At 44.8% G+C, this 16,966-nt stretch overlaps 1 protein-coding gene across 1 annotated transcript in view; it reads left to right on the top strand.

Moving 5' to 3' along the window:
• Positions 1–12,662, top strand: part of TTC9 (tetratricopeptide repeat domain 9) — a 28,211-nt gene extending 15,549 nt beyond the window's left edge. The window contains exons 2-3 of the mRNA XM_027879676.1: positions 6,434–6,616; positions 11,506–12,662. Coding sequence (XP_027735477.1) covers positions 6,434–6,616; positions 11,506–11,585 — 263 coding nt within the window. The 3' untranslated portion in view covers positions 11,586–12,662. The remainder of the gene's footprint in view (positions 1–6,433; positions 6,617–11,505) is intronic.
• Positions 12,663–16,966: the final 4,304 nt, after the last annotated feature.

The following is a 16,966-nucleotide window of genomic DNA, read 5'->3' as shown; positions in this document are numbered from 1 at the left end:
GAAGCTAATTATATTCAAATTACAAACACATGACTGACATTTTTAGTCTCAGGTAGTAATGGTATTCCTTTTAATTCTTCCAGTGTACATTGTAAGCTCCATGTGCTTTTTGTAAACACCATTTACACAGTCTGCAGCACACGAAGATTAATGATACATCTGTTAGTGGCATGGTTAGAAGGTTACTGTCTATTCCAAGACAAATATTTTTTCTTTTTTTTCCCCTCCTGATTTGTTGTTTTTGTTGTTGTTATATTCCAATAATTTCTCTTCCCAAATGCTTAAACCAGAACTTATCTCTACCATCTTTTCTCTTTTCTGAGGAAGAGCATCACCATGAAGGATGCCAAGCCTTCTGAAGTACAGGACTTTCCTAGTCTGCCCTATTAATTTGAGTCTTGGATATGAGAACAAAGCCTGTTCAATGATATATAAAGGTCTTCATGAAATATCTGAATAAAAACCTGAAGCAGTAATATCAAAGTATTAATCATGTTCCCAAAGTAGAACCAGAGGAAGAATATTCACCATCTTCCTGCAATTTAAATATTTTAAGTGAACCACTGGCTGCTATACTGAAGGTGAGAGCATATCTGAAAGCAAAGTATTTTACAGAGTTTAACTGTGGTTATTTTTAGGAATGACACTGTCAGTTTGTGAAATACAGGTTGAGTTTGTAGTGGTTGGAGTACCTAGCGCTTGCTAAAGAGTAACAATCCACATAGGTTGTTAAACTTCAGTGACTGAGTCAAGAGTAAATACAGTAAAGAGGAAAGATCTGCTTCAGGTTTAAGCAGTAATAGGTTTAGCTACTTCTCTCTGCATTGCAGCCAAACAAATCAATACAGGCTGTTTTTCTCATTCTAAAAAGTGGGTAAAAAAACTAAGGTCATTTGGATTCAGACCCTTTTGCACAGGTATATGAGAGTGGTTCAACTACATGACTTGCCATTAGCTCTTGTATAGGACACCTGCTTCAGTCTCCAGGGAATATTTGCAAGGGCTGGCTTGCAGCACTGCAGGTTACTATCCCTTGGTGAGTATAGCCAGCAGAGAAAAAGGTGATTACAGCAGGAATGTGATTGGGGTTAAGTGATCTGCCAGAGAAGCTACTGCCATACACAGCTAGGGAGGCTGGTTTCCTCTGCATGGATTTCAGTGCTATAAATGCTCCTCGTGCTCTCCAGGCTGGCTGCACTGTGTCTCCTTAGCACCTTGTCCCAAAATCTTAATTCCACTTCTCTGCCCAGACTATGCCTCCTCAACAGACCTTGGCTCCCAACTCCCTTGCACCACCCCCCCTTTCTGTGCCTCTGTCCCCACACTACTCTCAGCTGCAGTCTCTTCCCCTTGCATCTGCCTCCCTGTCTTTCTGTCATATGTGAAACTTGATTTCCACTTTCTGCTCTCCTTTATTCCTGTGACCAGTGAGCCAATAAGAGGATTTTTGTGCTCTAAGTTTCCAAATCCCCACTTTTTCTAGATCAAACTGTGACCTGGGTGGACTGAAATATTCAAAGGATTTGGGTACCAAATTCTACAGTATGCAGTACCATACTGGGTTTTATTTTCAGAAGGTTATCAGTTGGCCAGCTATAGATTACTGTGGGGATAACAGAAGGCACCTGCTTGACACAAATTTTATCTGCCAGATTTCCATTTGCAAAGCCAAACGGTGAGGAAACGAGATACATCTAAAGAGACAGTCACCAGAGATCTTTAACAAGGGAAAAATAAGATATGTTTCCCTAGCCTCTTTTTAAAAAATACCTGAACTGTCTTGGCTGACATTTTCCAAAAGCAGACATCAAAGGCAGATATCGCACATGGAATATTTTAGTCCATAAACTTAAAAAACAACAAAGTTACAAGTTACCCTATCCTATAGTGGAAGGCACAAGGCAATCTTAAAAATAGGCAGTGTGACCAGCTTACCTGAGTGATAGCAAACAGCAAACAAGACAGGAGTTAGGGAAACATTAACTTGCAACCCAGGATTCTCCTGTAAGGTAAAGGCATTTCCATCTCCTAGAACAACAGCAAATGGATTCCTGTTATGACTAACACAGTGTGCTGAGCCCAAGGAACATGCCACAGGGTATGGATATGCTAATGCTGCTTGCACAGCAATTTGTCCCACTCACTTAAGTGTTCTGTAATATGGATGGGTCTCAAGCCTTGCCTATAATGGGAATTTAGCCACTGGTATAAATAGTCTGGATACTGGGAGCCCCCGGTGGTCTAGGGGAAATGACACTGCACTGTCACTGCAGAGACCTGGGTTCGATTCCCGGTCGGGGCCCCTCCCCGGGCAGATGGAGCTCGTTAGCCCATAAGGCAATCCATCTACGTCCTGAGGACCTCGCTGCCACCGTCCAAGCGTGCTTGGCCCCAGCAGATGAACCTCAGGATTAAAGGGTGGGCTCAGTTCCGCGCACACTGTGTCTCACCTAAAAAATCCAATGTGCAGGCTGGAAGGTGGAAAGACCTTCCCCGGTTCTTCGTTCGCGAAGAGACTGGCCATTCAAATAGTCTGGATGGTTGTTCTGGCATGCAGATTTACCCTTCAGTGAAAATTGCCAGGTGAGCAAGGCCCTCTTGATACTGTTGTTGAAAAACCCTGTGTTAAAACCTGGACATTCTACTCCCAGACTTAGTTCTTAGCTCAGCCAAAATTAGAAGCCAAAAGTTCAGGCCAAACTGAGCTTTTTGCGTAACCTGCAAAGGTATTCACACAGAAGAGGTTTCTGTGATAAGATGCTAAATGGCAGCACTTTTAGTTGAACTTCATTTTGCGGGTTCAGAGAACAGCTATAAAAGTGAGGAAAGATGAAAACTAAGGGTATTTTTTTAGTAAGAGACTCTAGTTACGTCTTTATAGGAGCTAAGAAAGAGAAGATGGAGTGGCTTGATCTTTGATCATAATCTCAGAGTACCGATGCAACAAGGAAACACAAGCCTTTCAGGGTAGCAAAGGTGTGGCTAGTCAACTGCAGCTAAACAAAAAAATCAGAATAGAAATGTAGTGATGTTTCTTAAACAATTTAAGTAATTAGCATTTGAGACAAAAGGGTGGTCACAAATCTTTTCTCATTGGCACCGGTCAAGCCTAGATAGCTTCCTGAAAGATATTCTGGAATTCAAAATTACTTCAGGGTGGAATAAAATAGAATCCAAATCCCTCAACTGCCAAGATTTTGGTTACAACTTCCCACCATTGCTAACTACAGCTGGCGGTAAAGGTTAAAGGTGTAGATGTATTTTGGCTCTACAAGTGCTTTAATCTTTGTTTTGCCCAGCCTTGTGCTGAGCACGGATATAATACAAACTATCTCAGTTATCTCCTGGTACCAGATCGGTACTGCACCTCCCAAATTGTTGCAGCTCATGGAGCTGGCTGGCATAGATTTGAATCCACAAATTAAAATGTACAAATCTAGGCTTAACGTTCCTCTTGTGAAGAAAAACAGCCAAATTTCCTGTTTCCTTGCTTAAACATCAGTTGGAATTGTGATGGACAGGGCCCCTCCTGTGGGACTAATAGCATTAACCTTCTCCCTGTTCCCATGGCACATTTCACCCAGTAGTTTCAAGGTGGCTATTTTATTTTATTTTATTTTATTTTACAGCAGATGGGGACTCTTCAGCACTATGTGACATACATGGTTTTAAAAATTAAGAGTTACTTATTGCTTAACCTGACACAATAAATCAGCTGCCAAACCGAGAATCATAACCAAATATGGTGCAGGAAGCAGGACAAGCAACATTTCTGAGTTGGGAAGACGTAGCCACCAGGTGCTGTATTACAATGGCCGTGAGACTCACAGGGAACTGATGACTGTAGGCTTACATCTGCAAGTAAAGGGCACCCTTCTAATCACCAAAGAGCTACTAGAGCTGATGCTGTGCACAATCAAGCCCACTGAGTTTTGAGAAAGTAGAAGGAGGATCTGGATAAACCTCTAGATTTGGTCTTTCTCAGTGAGCTCTGTTCCTCAGAGGGATTCACTGGGGGCCTATTATGAACATAGAAGGAGGGTGATAAAGTGTTTGATGTGGTAAACAAACTCTCCCAGCCAGAGCTGCACATGTCTGTTTAGGAAAAAAATACATTTTTGAAACAATTCTCCCCTGACTGAATTAGGTAGGAAGTACGAGAATTCAGTGTATATTCCATTTCTGAAAGCTGAATTACTAACAGCCTCAATATTTGCATTGGATCACAGTCGATTAAGATCATTTCAGTCCACGAAGAACTGAAAACACCCATGTCTAAATATTTATAAGGGAGATACTCCCTCCAGGTTCATTTCCAACAGCCGCTTCCAATGCTGGGTCTCCAAATGGCCAACTCTTCCAGCAGAACTGTTTCCTGCACATCCATCTGCTCGCTCTGTTCAGATAAACACACGTCTCTCCTGCTAGCCATGTGGTACTGACTTCTCTTCACTGCATGCCTGGTTAGTGGGGATGCCCTGCAGAAGCTTTACTGTGAGTATGAGTCACAGAAAGAACCCAGCTGGATATCTGGAAACCCATTTTGGTTTGTGAATTAGCAGGATATGGGAGAGAGTTTCTTTTCTTTTAAACCAGTCCATGAAGCAAGTCCAATATGGAATTACTGAGTTAAAATATATCAATACTGCCTGTATTATATATATTAGTTAATATATGAATCTGCCTGTCATTTTTCACAGAGGTATTTCTATGACTTTAACTGGAAATGGCAAGTAACAAATGAAAAGAGAGACTGAAATCTGTCCCCTAGTTGCTCTGAAAGGCAGTTTCACAGAACGTGGAAGGCTGGCTCAGATTGGCAGTATGCAGAAAGCTACTGCCACTGCTGTACATGCTACTGGTCAGCAGATAAACAAAGCAATCCTGTTTCCAGGGTGGTAAAGCCAGAAGTAAATTTACACAGCCCTCTTTTTAATAGCTTTGAAAAATAAAGAAAAACAAGGCACAGTCATTTCAAGCTCCATTAGAAACAGAGTAAGAAAAATCAATGTGTGACAAATAGGAAAGGACAAACTTTGCATAAGGAAATGCTGCTAAGCTTTTAAAAACATACATATTTTTTTAACTGGCAATCAAATAGCAAGTAACCAGAATCTTTTGAAATACCTGTGCACATTAATGGCAGGAACTGTTAAAATATATTGACTTTCCATTATTAAAGCAAATGGGACAAAGCTCTGGTTACTCATGGCTGCGTCACTCAAACAAATGCACCCACAGTGGGGCTAGTTCTGCAGTCCTTGTTCAGCACATCTGCACCATCAGTGCTCTGCTGGTAAAAGCCTGTTTATGATTGTTCCCAGTAAGCTCTTTAAGCTTTAAATGTGTAATTGGGTTAGGAATGTGTTCTGTCCACGTTAAGTGATCATAGTCTTGGACTAATTTATATTGGAAGGAATTTTTGGAGGTCATCTAGGCAACCTCCTGCCCATGAAATGTAAAGTGGGATACAGAGAGGGTGTAGGGCTTACATTAGGGGTGCAGGGGAAGAGGATCAAGAACTGCATCATATTCTTGACCCAGCATCATATCCTCTCACCTGCAGTTACCATGCAAAAAATGAAATCTGGCTGTTAATTTGTGACACCTGAACTGTGATGACTTGGATTTCCAGGAGCAGTGAGTCTTCTCCTTGCCAGAGACACACTGAGTAACACCACCTGCCATGGGAAATTTCTCTCCATGCCCTGGCACTTGAAACTGTCAGCCTCTGAACTGATCCTTGTGGCATTCTGCCTTCCTTCCCCAAATTGTGTCATTCCCGAAGTTGCCTTGGAATGCAGCTGTAGATGGGCTTATTTTTGGTGGCAACACATTCCAACAGGGCAGAGCCCCTTGTTTTCTATAGCAAAACTCCCCACAGGATCTCCTGGATAAAAGGCAATTACATACTATTTTTAAACCTAACAGCCTTGGATTAAGTTATATACAAAATTTGATCTAATTTATCCCCCTTTTTCTTGTCACATAACGATTAGACTGCCTTTCTGTATTTTTTGGAGCTGCAACCGTCAGTCTGAGAAGCAATGTCACTACAAATGATGCCAGCCACTGCCACGAGACTGTGTGGCATTCCAAAGCTGCAGAGGGGCATTTATGTTCTCCCTCTCTGCTTCAGAGGTGTGCCTGTGTGTGCACTGTGTGTATGTGTGTCCCAGGAGTAAACGCAATCCCTTTGTTTTGCAATGCCAAAAATAGAAGCATTGGTATTTAAATTGAGAACAATCGCAGGGTTTGGCAAACAATCCATACGACTGCACCCTTTCTGAATCGCGGGGCTGAGTCATTTCCCTCACCTAAGCTGCTCTCTTCTCCTGCAGATTGCAGGAGCAGGGACAAATAAGGCACTAATGTTCTCCTGTCTGTCTGTCTGTCTGTCTGTCTATCTCCCTGTCATACCCGTCCCCTGCAGCCTGCCTGCTCCAGGCCGAGCTGGTGAATTACGAGAGGGTCAAGGAGTACTGCCTCAAAGTGCTTCAGAAGGAGGGCGAGAACTTCAAGGCGCTCTATCGATCGGGAGTGGCATTTTACCACCTGGGTGACTTCAACAAGGCCCTCTACTACCTGAAAGAGGCAAGATCCCGCCAGCCGACAGGTATGGGGAGGGGAGCAGGGATATGGCTTTGCACCGAGTGCTTTTATATTTCTTTTCATGAGACTTAGTCTGTCCCTCACTTGATTGCGTTGATTTCCACAGGGACGAGCATGACTCACTGTGTATCCTTTATTGTACTCCCCTTCCAGCACTCTCGGGTAGTGCAGCAAGGTTGCAGTGCCCAAAGATTAACCATTGCCAAGGCTGCAGCATGACCTGGAAGATGACAGCATTGCTGGAATGCCGTCGGTGTGGAGAGGATCCTGCCTCTCTTTCCCTACAGGGTTTATTTTTGAAGAAGAAAGCAGGATGGAGGACAGGTGTACCCTGACCATTATATTTTCTGAATCTGAGAAAAAGCTTTTTCCCCTTAGCAATGCCAGGAGACTATTTGTAATCCTCAATGGCTGTGCCTTCCACCATCTCAGTAAAGATGCTTTGATCAAGGAGACAGACATTTACCCACAAAGCATGCATTAGGATGCTTCAACTTTTGCCATGAAATCAGCCAGTTGCCTGTTAAGTATGTCATCCATCTGTCAAAACCATACAGTTCATTTGGGGACAGCAATGAAATTGTATATCCAAACAACTTGGCCTTGCTAGAACAATCATCTTTATGCTAACCTGCCCAGCCTTAGAAGGCAGGTGGCAAGCCATGAGCAGAGGTGATGCTTTTATTTTTAGATAGTAATAGGGAGATAAAACAGCACTATAGAAAATTAAAGAATCACAAGAAAGCAAAATGTGCAAAGAAAACCACAGAGAGCAGCTCTTCAGCTGAACCTGAGAGGAAAGAGGGAGAACTGGGTGTGAAACAGGAGCGAGCCTGGGTCCTGGCAGAGCCTGGTGGAGCTGATATTCATTGAACTAGACGAGGGAAGGGAGGCTGTCAGAGCTGGCTGTGCTCGATGTCCTACAGGCATTGGCCCTGCAGGGCTCCTGCAGTGGCTGTGCCCTGGAGGAGCATCAGGGAGGGTGCGCTTGGGAGTGTGCTGGGATCTCCTTCCTTTTCCACTTCCCATAAGGGTGCTTGGTCCCATCTGCTGCGCTTGGCCATGGGCTCTGGGCAGTCTGACAGCACAGCTGTGCACCCCACATTCCCAGAGCCAATGTGTTTAAAAGCTCAGTTTAGCCTATTTTAGTTTACAGTGTGCCCTTCTGCGTTCAGCCCTTGCCAGAACCAGGAAATGGAGAAGCATATGCAAGAGAAAAATAGTCAGTGGAAAATAAGAAGTTATCCTAACCTTGAGGTTTTGACTAAACTCAGATATGAAAAATTACTTTTAGCTGAACCACTTTGCTTCCATTTTTTAAATATATGTTTCTGTGCTCCTTTACCCACCCCTCCTCATGATACTATTTATTTGGTATTCCTCATTGCTTCTTGAAATAAATACTAATTTATTCAACAGCAACAACTTCAAATACCATAGCTTGCTACAAAAACATACCAGAAAATGTCCCTAAAGGCCCTTTATGTATACAAAACCAGTTCTGGCCTTCAGCTCTGCATCAGAGACTCTTTCCTGTTATTTGTAGGCCATTCAAGGCTGTTGTTTCACTGTTTTATTTATGATTATGGAAAACTTGGAGGGTATTCAGGGGGAAAGAATTGAGCATGTACAGTAAGAAAGGATGTGGCTGTTAAAACACAGCAGTAGGAATCGAGTAATGTTATCAAGAATTATTATGTGACCAGCAGTAAGTCAGTGTCTCCACTTGTAGTGTCTCCATTTGCAAAGTGTGATTGCTTTCCTTTTTCTGAGGTTTCACTAGGCTCACTGGTAAAAGCGCTTGTTTATTATTACAGACATGTTCTGTGTGTTCCTCTTTTTTCTAATAAGGAATGTTTTTGGCAAAAATCACTGGCAGTTATTCTCTTCGGTGCAAGAGATTTTGAATGGTAAAGAGGAATTAGCTAGCAGAGGGTTTTACTGTTGTAAAAGGCTGTCAGCGCAGCAGATCCCTTATGGCTATACTATCTATCCAAGGTGAAGGAAGGTTGGGTTTGGCCTGATTTCTTGTTCTACCTCTAAACAAAAATCACAAAAGCAGATAGAACTAACCCAAGATAATTGTATAACCCTCCTTACTCAGGGATAGGGAAGCTGTTGTTAAGTCATAGAAAGCATGGCTGGAGCCCTCCATGTGTGCAGAGGCTGCTGCAAGATGGGCAGGCAGACATGGCTGCAAGCATTTCTCAGCCCTGTTGCACTGGGGTGGATTGTCAAACCAGGTACTGACTGGGACTGGGACCCGACCATTAGCTGCTAATGGCCTGATAATATCAAACACAGGTCTCTGCTGGCCCTGTGCTGAGAGCCCACCTTCAGACATCCCATGGGCTGCCTGTACAAGATGTTTCCTGCGCTGTGTGGGGCAGGCTTGTGGCTGCACTGGGGCTCTGCTTTCCTCAACTGAGTTGTCCTGTTATTTCCAGATCAGCCGTAGGGGATCACTTCCTCACTGAGAGACGAGAGCCTTCTCCTCATTAACATTTACACTTTGAAATACTTCTGTAGGCAGAGCTAGTATGGTGCAATACTATTTGGTAAAAAAAACTTGACAAAGACTGGGCTCCATTTCTATAAACAGAGTGTGCTGATCTCATTATTTCTCCTTGGTAAACTAGTGGCCCTCAAAAGTGAAGCAAAATATGCCAAAACCTGCCGGAGAGATTTGTAAGTAGCTCACAATAGGAGCATCTCCTGCCCTCTATCAGGCTATACCTTATTTTGCCCCTGGCTTTCCAGGCATGTGGAAGTCTCCCAGGTGAGTGAGGCTGTGCCATCAGCAGTCACTACCTTATCTGAAAGCTAAAGGAGGCTGGCAGCTTTTCCTTTCCCAGTTATGCACTGAGCCCACTTCTGCCCCCTCAGCTAGATGCCAAGTCCCTGCGGGCCCAGGCAGGTGGGATTTCCTGCCATGCCCACACAGTTACGCCTTTCCTGTTCACCTGCACCAGGCAGGCATTTAGAGCATGGACCTTGGTGGCAGGGATGTGTACCCAGAGTGCAGCCCTCAGAGCCTAGGAGGGCACGGAGCAAAGAGGTTACAGTGAGGTGTGGGCAGCACAGCAGGACCCTGGCCAAGCTGCGTGCCCTGCCTTTACACTGCTGGGAGTGAGTCAGCCACCTGCCACCTGCGCCCATTTTATTTTAAGTCTTAAATTCAGGGCTACCCCCTCAACTGAATTTGTTCATTCCAGGAGGCTGCGCAACTAAAATCAATTTGGTTTTTAAAAAAGATGCTTTAAAATTTGCTGGGCTGGTAAGAAATGCTAATGCATGAACAGCCCAGGATGCTAGTGCATCTTGTTTGACACAAGCAACAGCAGAACTTCTTATCTCATTATGAATGCCCCAAACGGGGCAAGTAGCTTAGTCATCGAATCCCAGGCTCTGGAGTACCTAGGATGATGCAGATGAACATGAAGAAGACTCAAGGATACCCATCTCACCAGAGACAGCTTGAGAAGTCACAACAGCACCACAGTGCCACAGCCCACTGATGCCCCATGGCATGTTTGTGGATAGCTCTGTATGAAATCTCCCACTCTTTCAGCACTAGCGGAGGGCACAACAGAGATGTCCCTTTCTCACATTTGAAGGAAGCTTTGCACCCACAACTGCTTTGGTGCTGGTGCTGGACATGTTCTCAGTAATTTGTTCATTGCTTTGAAAGATCAAGCACTTCTCCTTTCTCTCTCTAGCTGGTGTGGAGCATATCATTGTTTGGATGAGGAGGAGACAAGATTGCCCTCTGAATGGACTGCAGTTCAGTTCAGATTGGTTTCTGAGGATCTAATACATGGACCAAGCTGGCCCTGTTTGTATGTCTGAGCAAGGCTCTGAGCAAAGAACCATTTTTCAACCAATACAGAAGTGAAAATGGCTGTGTTTTTGTTTGCTTGCTTCTGGTCCCACATGGCTTTTGCACTGTGTGGGTGCTGCATGTGTGGGAGGTCACCCTCATGATAGAAATAAACATGATTTGATAAGGGATTGACCATGATTGCAGAATCATTGGCTCTGTCTGGAGGCACATACCCCATTTAGATCAACCTGTGATTCAGGATGAACAGGTTCCTTTATAGCTGAGGCCAGGAGTAAAACTCACGTGGTATGTGTGATGTGTTGATGCTCTGAAATGCTGGAAGGAAAAAGAGGGCTCAGCTTATCACCTGCACGGTGCTGGGATCTCATAGTTCTCTGCAGGGATGAGTCAGTGGTTCTCTGCCCCTAGGAACTTCAATAGACAGGACAGACACAAGACAGTATGCAGCATACAGCATATGACAAAAATGCAGATAGTGTTGAGGTGTCAGATTGTGTCATGTCATTTTTATATTTCCAAATAGAAAAATTAAGGAAAGCAAGGGTACAAAGAGAACATGAAGGATGCTCTTCCCAATTCTACTCACCATGGAATAATGTGAAAGGAGTGAAATAGACTGTAAATGGAATAGGAGAGTGAAAAGGCAGAGCATGAACGTACACAGAATGCCTTTAGGGACTTGCATGCAGGCACTGCAGGAAGGGAAGCCAATGGAGGTGCCACTCCCCAAGTACAGGGAAGGACTACCTGGATAGTTTCAACCGTGCAAGTTCGATTGTGCTGACCAAGACTAATCAGAGAGAAGGTAAAAAGTAGTGAGGCAAGACTGTGACCAACAGAAGTGATGAGCACAACTCAGAGCAGGTTCTCCAAAACCAAAGCTTTAGGGTTTGGTTCAGAGTCCCTTTCAGCTGATACTGTTCCAGCACACAGCGCTGGAGCTGTGCTGCTCCCCAAGTGAGGTACCAAGGTTGAAGATGCATCCTGTCTGTCTTCCACAGGGAGCTGTGTAACCACTGTACCTGTATGTGTGCATTCTTTCCCTGCAGATACCAATGTCATACGATACATCCAGCTGACAGAAATGAAGCTCAGCAGATGTTCCCAGAGAGAGAAAGAAGCTTTGTGAAAATGAAGCTGCTTCAGTTGAAGTGCCCAAGGGGGAACATTCCCTTCCTAGAAGCTCATTTGGTGGATTTTCCTGTTTGCTCTGCCTCATCCTCATCTCCTCATCCATCCACTCTCCCTTGCTCTTCATTGAATACCAGTTTTGAAAAATAAGAGACTTAGACGCTGGATATGGCTGCTTGCCAACCATGGTAATACCCCTTCCCCGTGGCAAAAGAGCACAACAACTACAGCCAGCCTTGTTCCCAGACAGTGTCACACACCTGGAGTAGGCAATGCTGGGGGACCTGTTCCGGTCTGGAACTGACTGCCTATTACCTATTAGGGAAGCAACCCCAAGAGCAACGACTTCCTGACCAGGCAGGTTGGAGACAAAGAGTTTCTGATCTGAGTGAGCACTGGAGCTTGGAAGAGCTAAGAAACCAAGAGGGCCGCTGGTCATTTCACAGGGGACAGTAAATGCCTTTTTACCATCAGTTCCCTCTGCCTGCTTCTCCAGTGTGTGTTATTGGTCTCCAGTGAGAGCTCACATGCTCCCAGTCTAATGTCAGTGAAAACTGTTTCTAAACATCTTCTTAAGGAAAGCACAGAGCACCCTATGAACCCCCTGCAGAGCTGTCCCGGTGCTGGAGGAGAAGGCTGTGGGCTACCACAGAGCGCTGAATGGACTGTGAAAGCATGGTGTACAGTGTGAGGGAAAAACTGTGAAATAATTCATTAAAGGCAAATAAAAATTATTCATAGGCAACAAGTCCAGGCATTGCTTTTCAAAGGGACCTGTTGGGTTCCCCGTGTCCAGACAGACAACATTGCCTAGTGTTGGGGCAGCATGGGGTGGGGAAGAAGGGATGTCTCCATTCTTACCTTGGCTCTGCCAATGCCTTGATGTGTGATCCTGGGCAAGTCACTTAGCCTCTTGGTGCCTCGGTTTCCCTATCTGTACACTAGGGATAAATAATACTTCCCTACCTCGCAGGGGTGTTGTGAGGATGTATTAGTTAATGTTTGTAAGTAACAGTACAGTGATGTACAGTGCTAAGTATTATCAGTACATTGGATTGAGGTCTTGATTCTGCCACCTTGTGTTGGTGCTTCCTGTGTCCTGTTTTTTTCTCTTGTAGGAGAACATGGTGCTGACAAACAGGGAAGGACCAACAGCTTTGGAGCCTATTTCAGCAGCCCATAGGGCCTATTTAGACCTCCTCCAGCAGTTTGATTGTTTCTAAGAGCTCAGGCTCCTTGGCTCAAAGGTCCTTTTCTGAAACTGCCAGTAATGGGATCAGTAAGTGCCACAAATACACTTCCAGTGTGACTTGCTGCAGCAGTGGCCCAGAGAGACCTGTTTACAGTTGCAGGATGTACACGAGTGGTTTCATCCCGTGGTGGTCAGTGTCGAGTGAGTATACCCAGAGTTACTTCACTCAGCCCTCAACTGAAACATGGAAGCTGAAACAGAGAGCTGAACAAAGTTCAGCCAAGTGCTGTGTGCTTTAGTCTCAGTGGATGTCGTGTCTGCAGACAGTTGGCTACGACATCCCACATTCCAGCTGTGGTATCTAGCCACACTTTTCTCCAGCCCAAATTTGAAGGAGTTGTTAAAGAAACATCAAGAGAAAAGGCAAATTGAATATAAGCCAACAGTGTGCCCTGGGGGGCATCAGGCGGTTGGTAGAGGTGATTGTCCCCCTCTGCTCTGCACTGGTGTGGCCTCACCTTGAATATTGTGTGCAGTTTTGGGTGCCACAATATAAGAAGGATACAAAGCTCTTAGAGAGTGTCCAAAGGAGGACTGCAAAGATAGTGAAGGACCTTGAGGGGAAGCTGTATGAGGAGCAGCTGAGGTCACTTGGTCTGTTCAGCCTGGAGGAGACTGAGGCAAGTCCTCATTGCAGTCTACAACTTCCTCGTGAGGGGAAGTAGAGGGGCAGGCACTGATCTCTTCTCTGTGGTGAACAGTGACAAGACATGAAGGAATGGTGTAAAGCTGTGTCAGGGGAGGTTTAAATTGCATATTAAGAAAAGATTTTTCACTAGAGGGTTGTTGGGCACTGGAACAGCTTCCCCCCCCCCCCCCCCCCCCATCCTTCCCGGAAGTGGTCAGGGCACCAAGCCTGCCTAAATTCACGAAGCGTTTGGACAACGCTCTTAGGCCCATGGTGTGATTTTTGGGGTTGTCCTGTGCACAGCCAGGAGTTGGACTTTAATGATCCTTGTCAGTCCCTTCCAGCTAAGGATATTGTATGATTTTACAAAATCTCTGTCATTGTCTCTGAAAAAAACTGAAGTCGTATTCTTTCATATCCAGTCATATCCAGGTCACATTAGAGGTGGGGAAGAGACCATGTTTAAGTGGCATATAAGTCTCTGAAATAATGCAGACCTACATCAACTGTGTAAAGCATGTGTCAGCTGAGATGGTACCAGAAGTTCATGTTCCTCTGGTGGGTGGTGGAAGGCAGCTGCTTCCCCAAATTAGGAACACATTGTGTAGGGACTGTGAAGGAAAGGGCTGCATCCTGGAGGCAGCACAGTCACCTTTTTCAGATGGCCCATGGTTCATACATCTGGACCAGAAACAGCAAGCACCCCTTCCCATCACTACAGATGTCTAAGCAATAAATGGCACTACAGCTGCTGCTAGGAAAATAATTGATTTCAAGGCAAAGAGGACAAATGAGGGAAATTCTGTAAGTGGTTTCAACCAGACCATAAAATAAAGGTTAGGCAGAGATGTGCTTGGCTGCATATAAGGTGTACCTGGTACTGCATAAAACAGAGTTAATAAGATTCTGGTTGTCAGATGCATGCAGTCCTCTATACCCTAAACACATCACAGCACATAAAAAATTCAAATAGAGGTGATTCTCTCCTACTTCATATTGCTCATGACAGTTCATCCCTCAGCCACATGTGTTTCTTCACTGGGAGTGAAATGAGGATTTATCCTGCAGGCCATGCAGGAGGAAAGGACACCACCTACGCAAACAGTCTCTGCCCCAGGAAAGCTCAGACAAGCAGAGGCAGGCTTGTTACTCATGACCTTAATGTAAGAGAAAGGGCATTCTCCAGCCACTGGAGATGTAGGTCCATGGCTGTCATTTTGTCTGGGAATAATTTTAGCCCTCACAATGGCTTCACTGACGTACTGTCACTGCATTAGTCTCATGTATATATTAGTATAAAAAAGGCACAGCAGGCTCCAGTCTCCTCAGTTTTCAGCATCTTTCCCTCTGGGAGCACTACAAAGGGTGGGAGAAAGAGGGAAGTTTGTGAATGTGCATAAGAAAAAGATCTCAGAGAGCCTTCAGGGACTACACAACAACCTATTTTCTGCAGAAAACTGTTGTCCCTACATACCTTGACATCCAGAGCACCTTGCAAGCAGTGCACACTCACAACAGAAGCTGAAGAAGGAAGTCGCCAAAGAAAACAGTCAGGGACTGTTTTGACACTATGTAGCATTTCTATGTTTCCACAGTAACACTGAGCCTGAGAGAAAGTGGACAAAACTCCATACGGGGGGCTCTCCACATGCAAGGAGAGACATGGCAACAATGCCACCAAAGCCCCCAAAACTCCTTTGGGCTCTGCACTCCCAATAGTAGCCAGTTCTCCCTTGCTGTCTAATTAGAAAAATGTGCAGACATATCACCTCTACTGTGTATGTCAGAAGAGTAAGAAGAAGCCTTTGAAAGCTTCTAAAATGCTTTGTCTGCAGAAGAAAGAGAAGGCATATTTGACATCTGACACATCAAGGGGCTCTTCAGCTCTAGAGAAGCAAGGCCCTAAAAGACCATGGGCAAATTTATCCCATGGCAACTCCTGAATTTAAGAATACCTAAGGGAGAAACTTGTGTTTTTGTCCAAGAACTGTCTTAACAGGAAACAGAAAAGTGAAATAAGGGTTGGCTGTAAAGGGGAGAACCTAGTACCAAGCCCCCAAGAAAAAGATCTGCATATACAGTAAGACACTCTAGAGCCCATAGTTAAATAGAGTTACACACCTTTTCCACTGAGTAGTCCTTAACAGCCAGATGTGGAGGTGTGGGCAGAGGGCACCCAATCCCCCCCAAGTTATCCAAACATGGTTACTGGGAGCTGTAGAGGCAGAGAAGGACCTGTCTCTGTTGGAGGTAGTCATGTCTACTACAAGTTGGTGGTATGTTTCTGTGGAGCAGTCAAATGGCAATGTGAAGATACATATCCTAGAAGCCCAAAAAAGCAAACAAGGCTTTAGCTCAGTCAGGTGGTATATCCGTATGTCATCAACATGTGGTACAGAGGGGAATGAACACAGGTCCCTACATGTACCCAGCAGGGCTAAAATCTCTCCAGTGCGATGAGAAATGAGCCTATTCATCCATCATGTGAAAACAGCAGGAACAAAATGGCAGGTGCCAGGCACAGCAGTAGGACAGCAAGCAGGAACTGAGGCTGAGAGAGGGATGAAATGATCATGGGATGCAAAATATGAGCCAAACCCAGGTTCATGGGCAGAATGAGGATTGAAATAATAAAAAAAAAAAAAAAAAAAAACCTGACCAAAGGCTTAGCCACACTATTTCCAGTTCTTAACAACACCCAGTTTTGGCAGGATACACAACAGGAAAAAAAGGCTGCAAGATTAGATGTGATTTTTCCAGCTGGATGGGACAAAAGAGGGGGAGGCTTCCTTCCTCCAGCACAATCATTTTCGATAGTGTGAGGAGAAGACAAACAGATGCTGGCTACAGAATTTTTCCAAATATATGTTAACAGTTGCTGTTGGTAGAAGTGGCCTGAATAGGGTGGAAATGTCTTTGTTTAAATTAGGAAGAGGGTATGACTGGTATATGGAACTGATGGGAAGGCAAAGGTCTGGCTATTTTTGCTTGCTAGTGAAATCCAGGAGCCTAAAAGATGAAGAGGAGGGTCTTGAGTGCAGAGCAACCCCCTTAGCAATGCATCTCCATTTAGCTTCGACAGAATTTCTCTGCAAGTTTCATTTGGTAAATGTTCTCCCCAAAGTACAGCCAGCAGGCCCAGGAGCGGCTGTGTTCTCCTCATGTTTCACGTGAGATCTCCAGAGGTTTTGTCTGCATGGTTTCCTTTATGCTCCGTCCCTTGACGATACTCTTTCGTCTCACTTTTTTGGAGGGGCATGAGAAGGGAAGGGGGAGGGTATGCACTGGGCAAAGGGGAAATCAAACCAAATTCACACAAGACCTGCTGACTATCTCTTCTCTGCTTGTTTGTTCACCTTTCACTGATGTTCCTCCCAAGTTTCTATGGCAAAACTTCTTGGTCTGCACAGTAGTTTAGAAGCTTGGGCAGGGGTCACTTAAATAAGGAGAAACAGTGGTGGGCCAGTGTGTCATGTCACGCAGAAAGGATGCTTGGGAG

The sequence above is a fragment of the Empidonax traillii genome, unplaced genomic scaffold (assembly GCF_003031625.1).
Source record: "Empidonax traillii isolate 1590-97213 ecotype Southwest subspecies unplaced genomic scaffold, ASM303162v1 scaffold56:size2478089, whole genome shotgun sequence".
NCBI lineage: Eukaryota > Metazoa > Chordata > Aves > Passeriformes > Tyrannidae > Empidonax > Empidonax traillii.
This window is presented reverse-complemented; position numbering and strand designations above follow the sequence as displayed.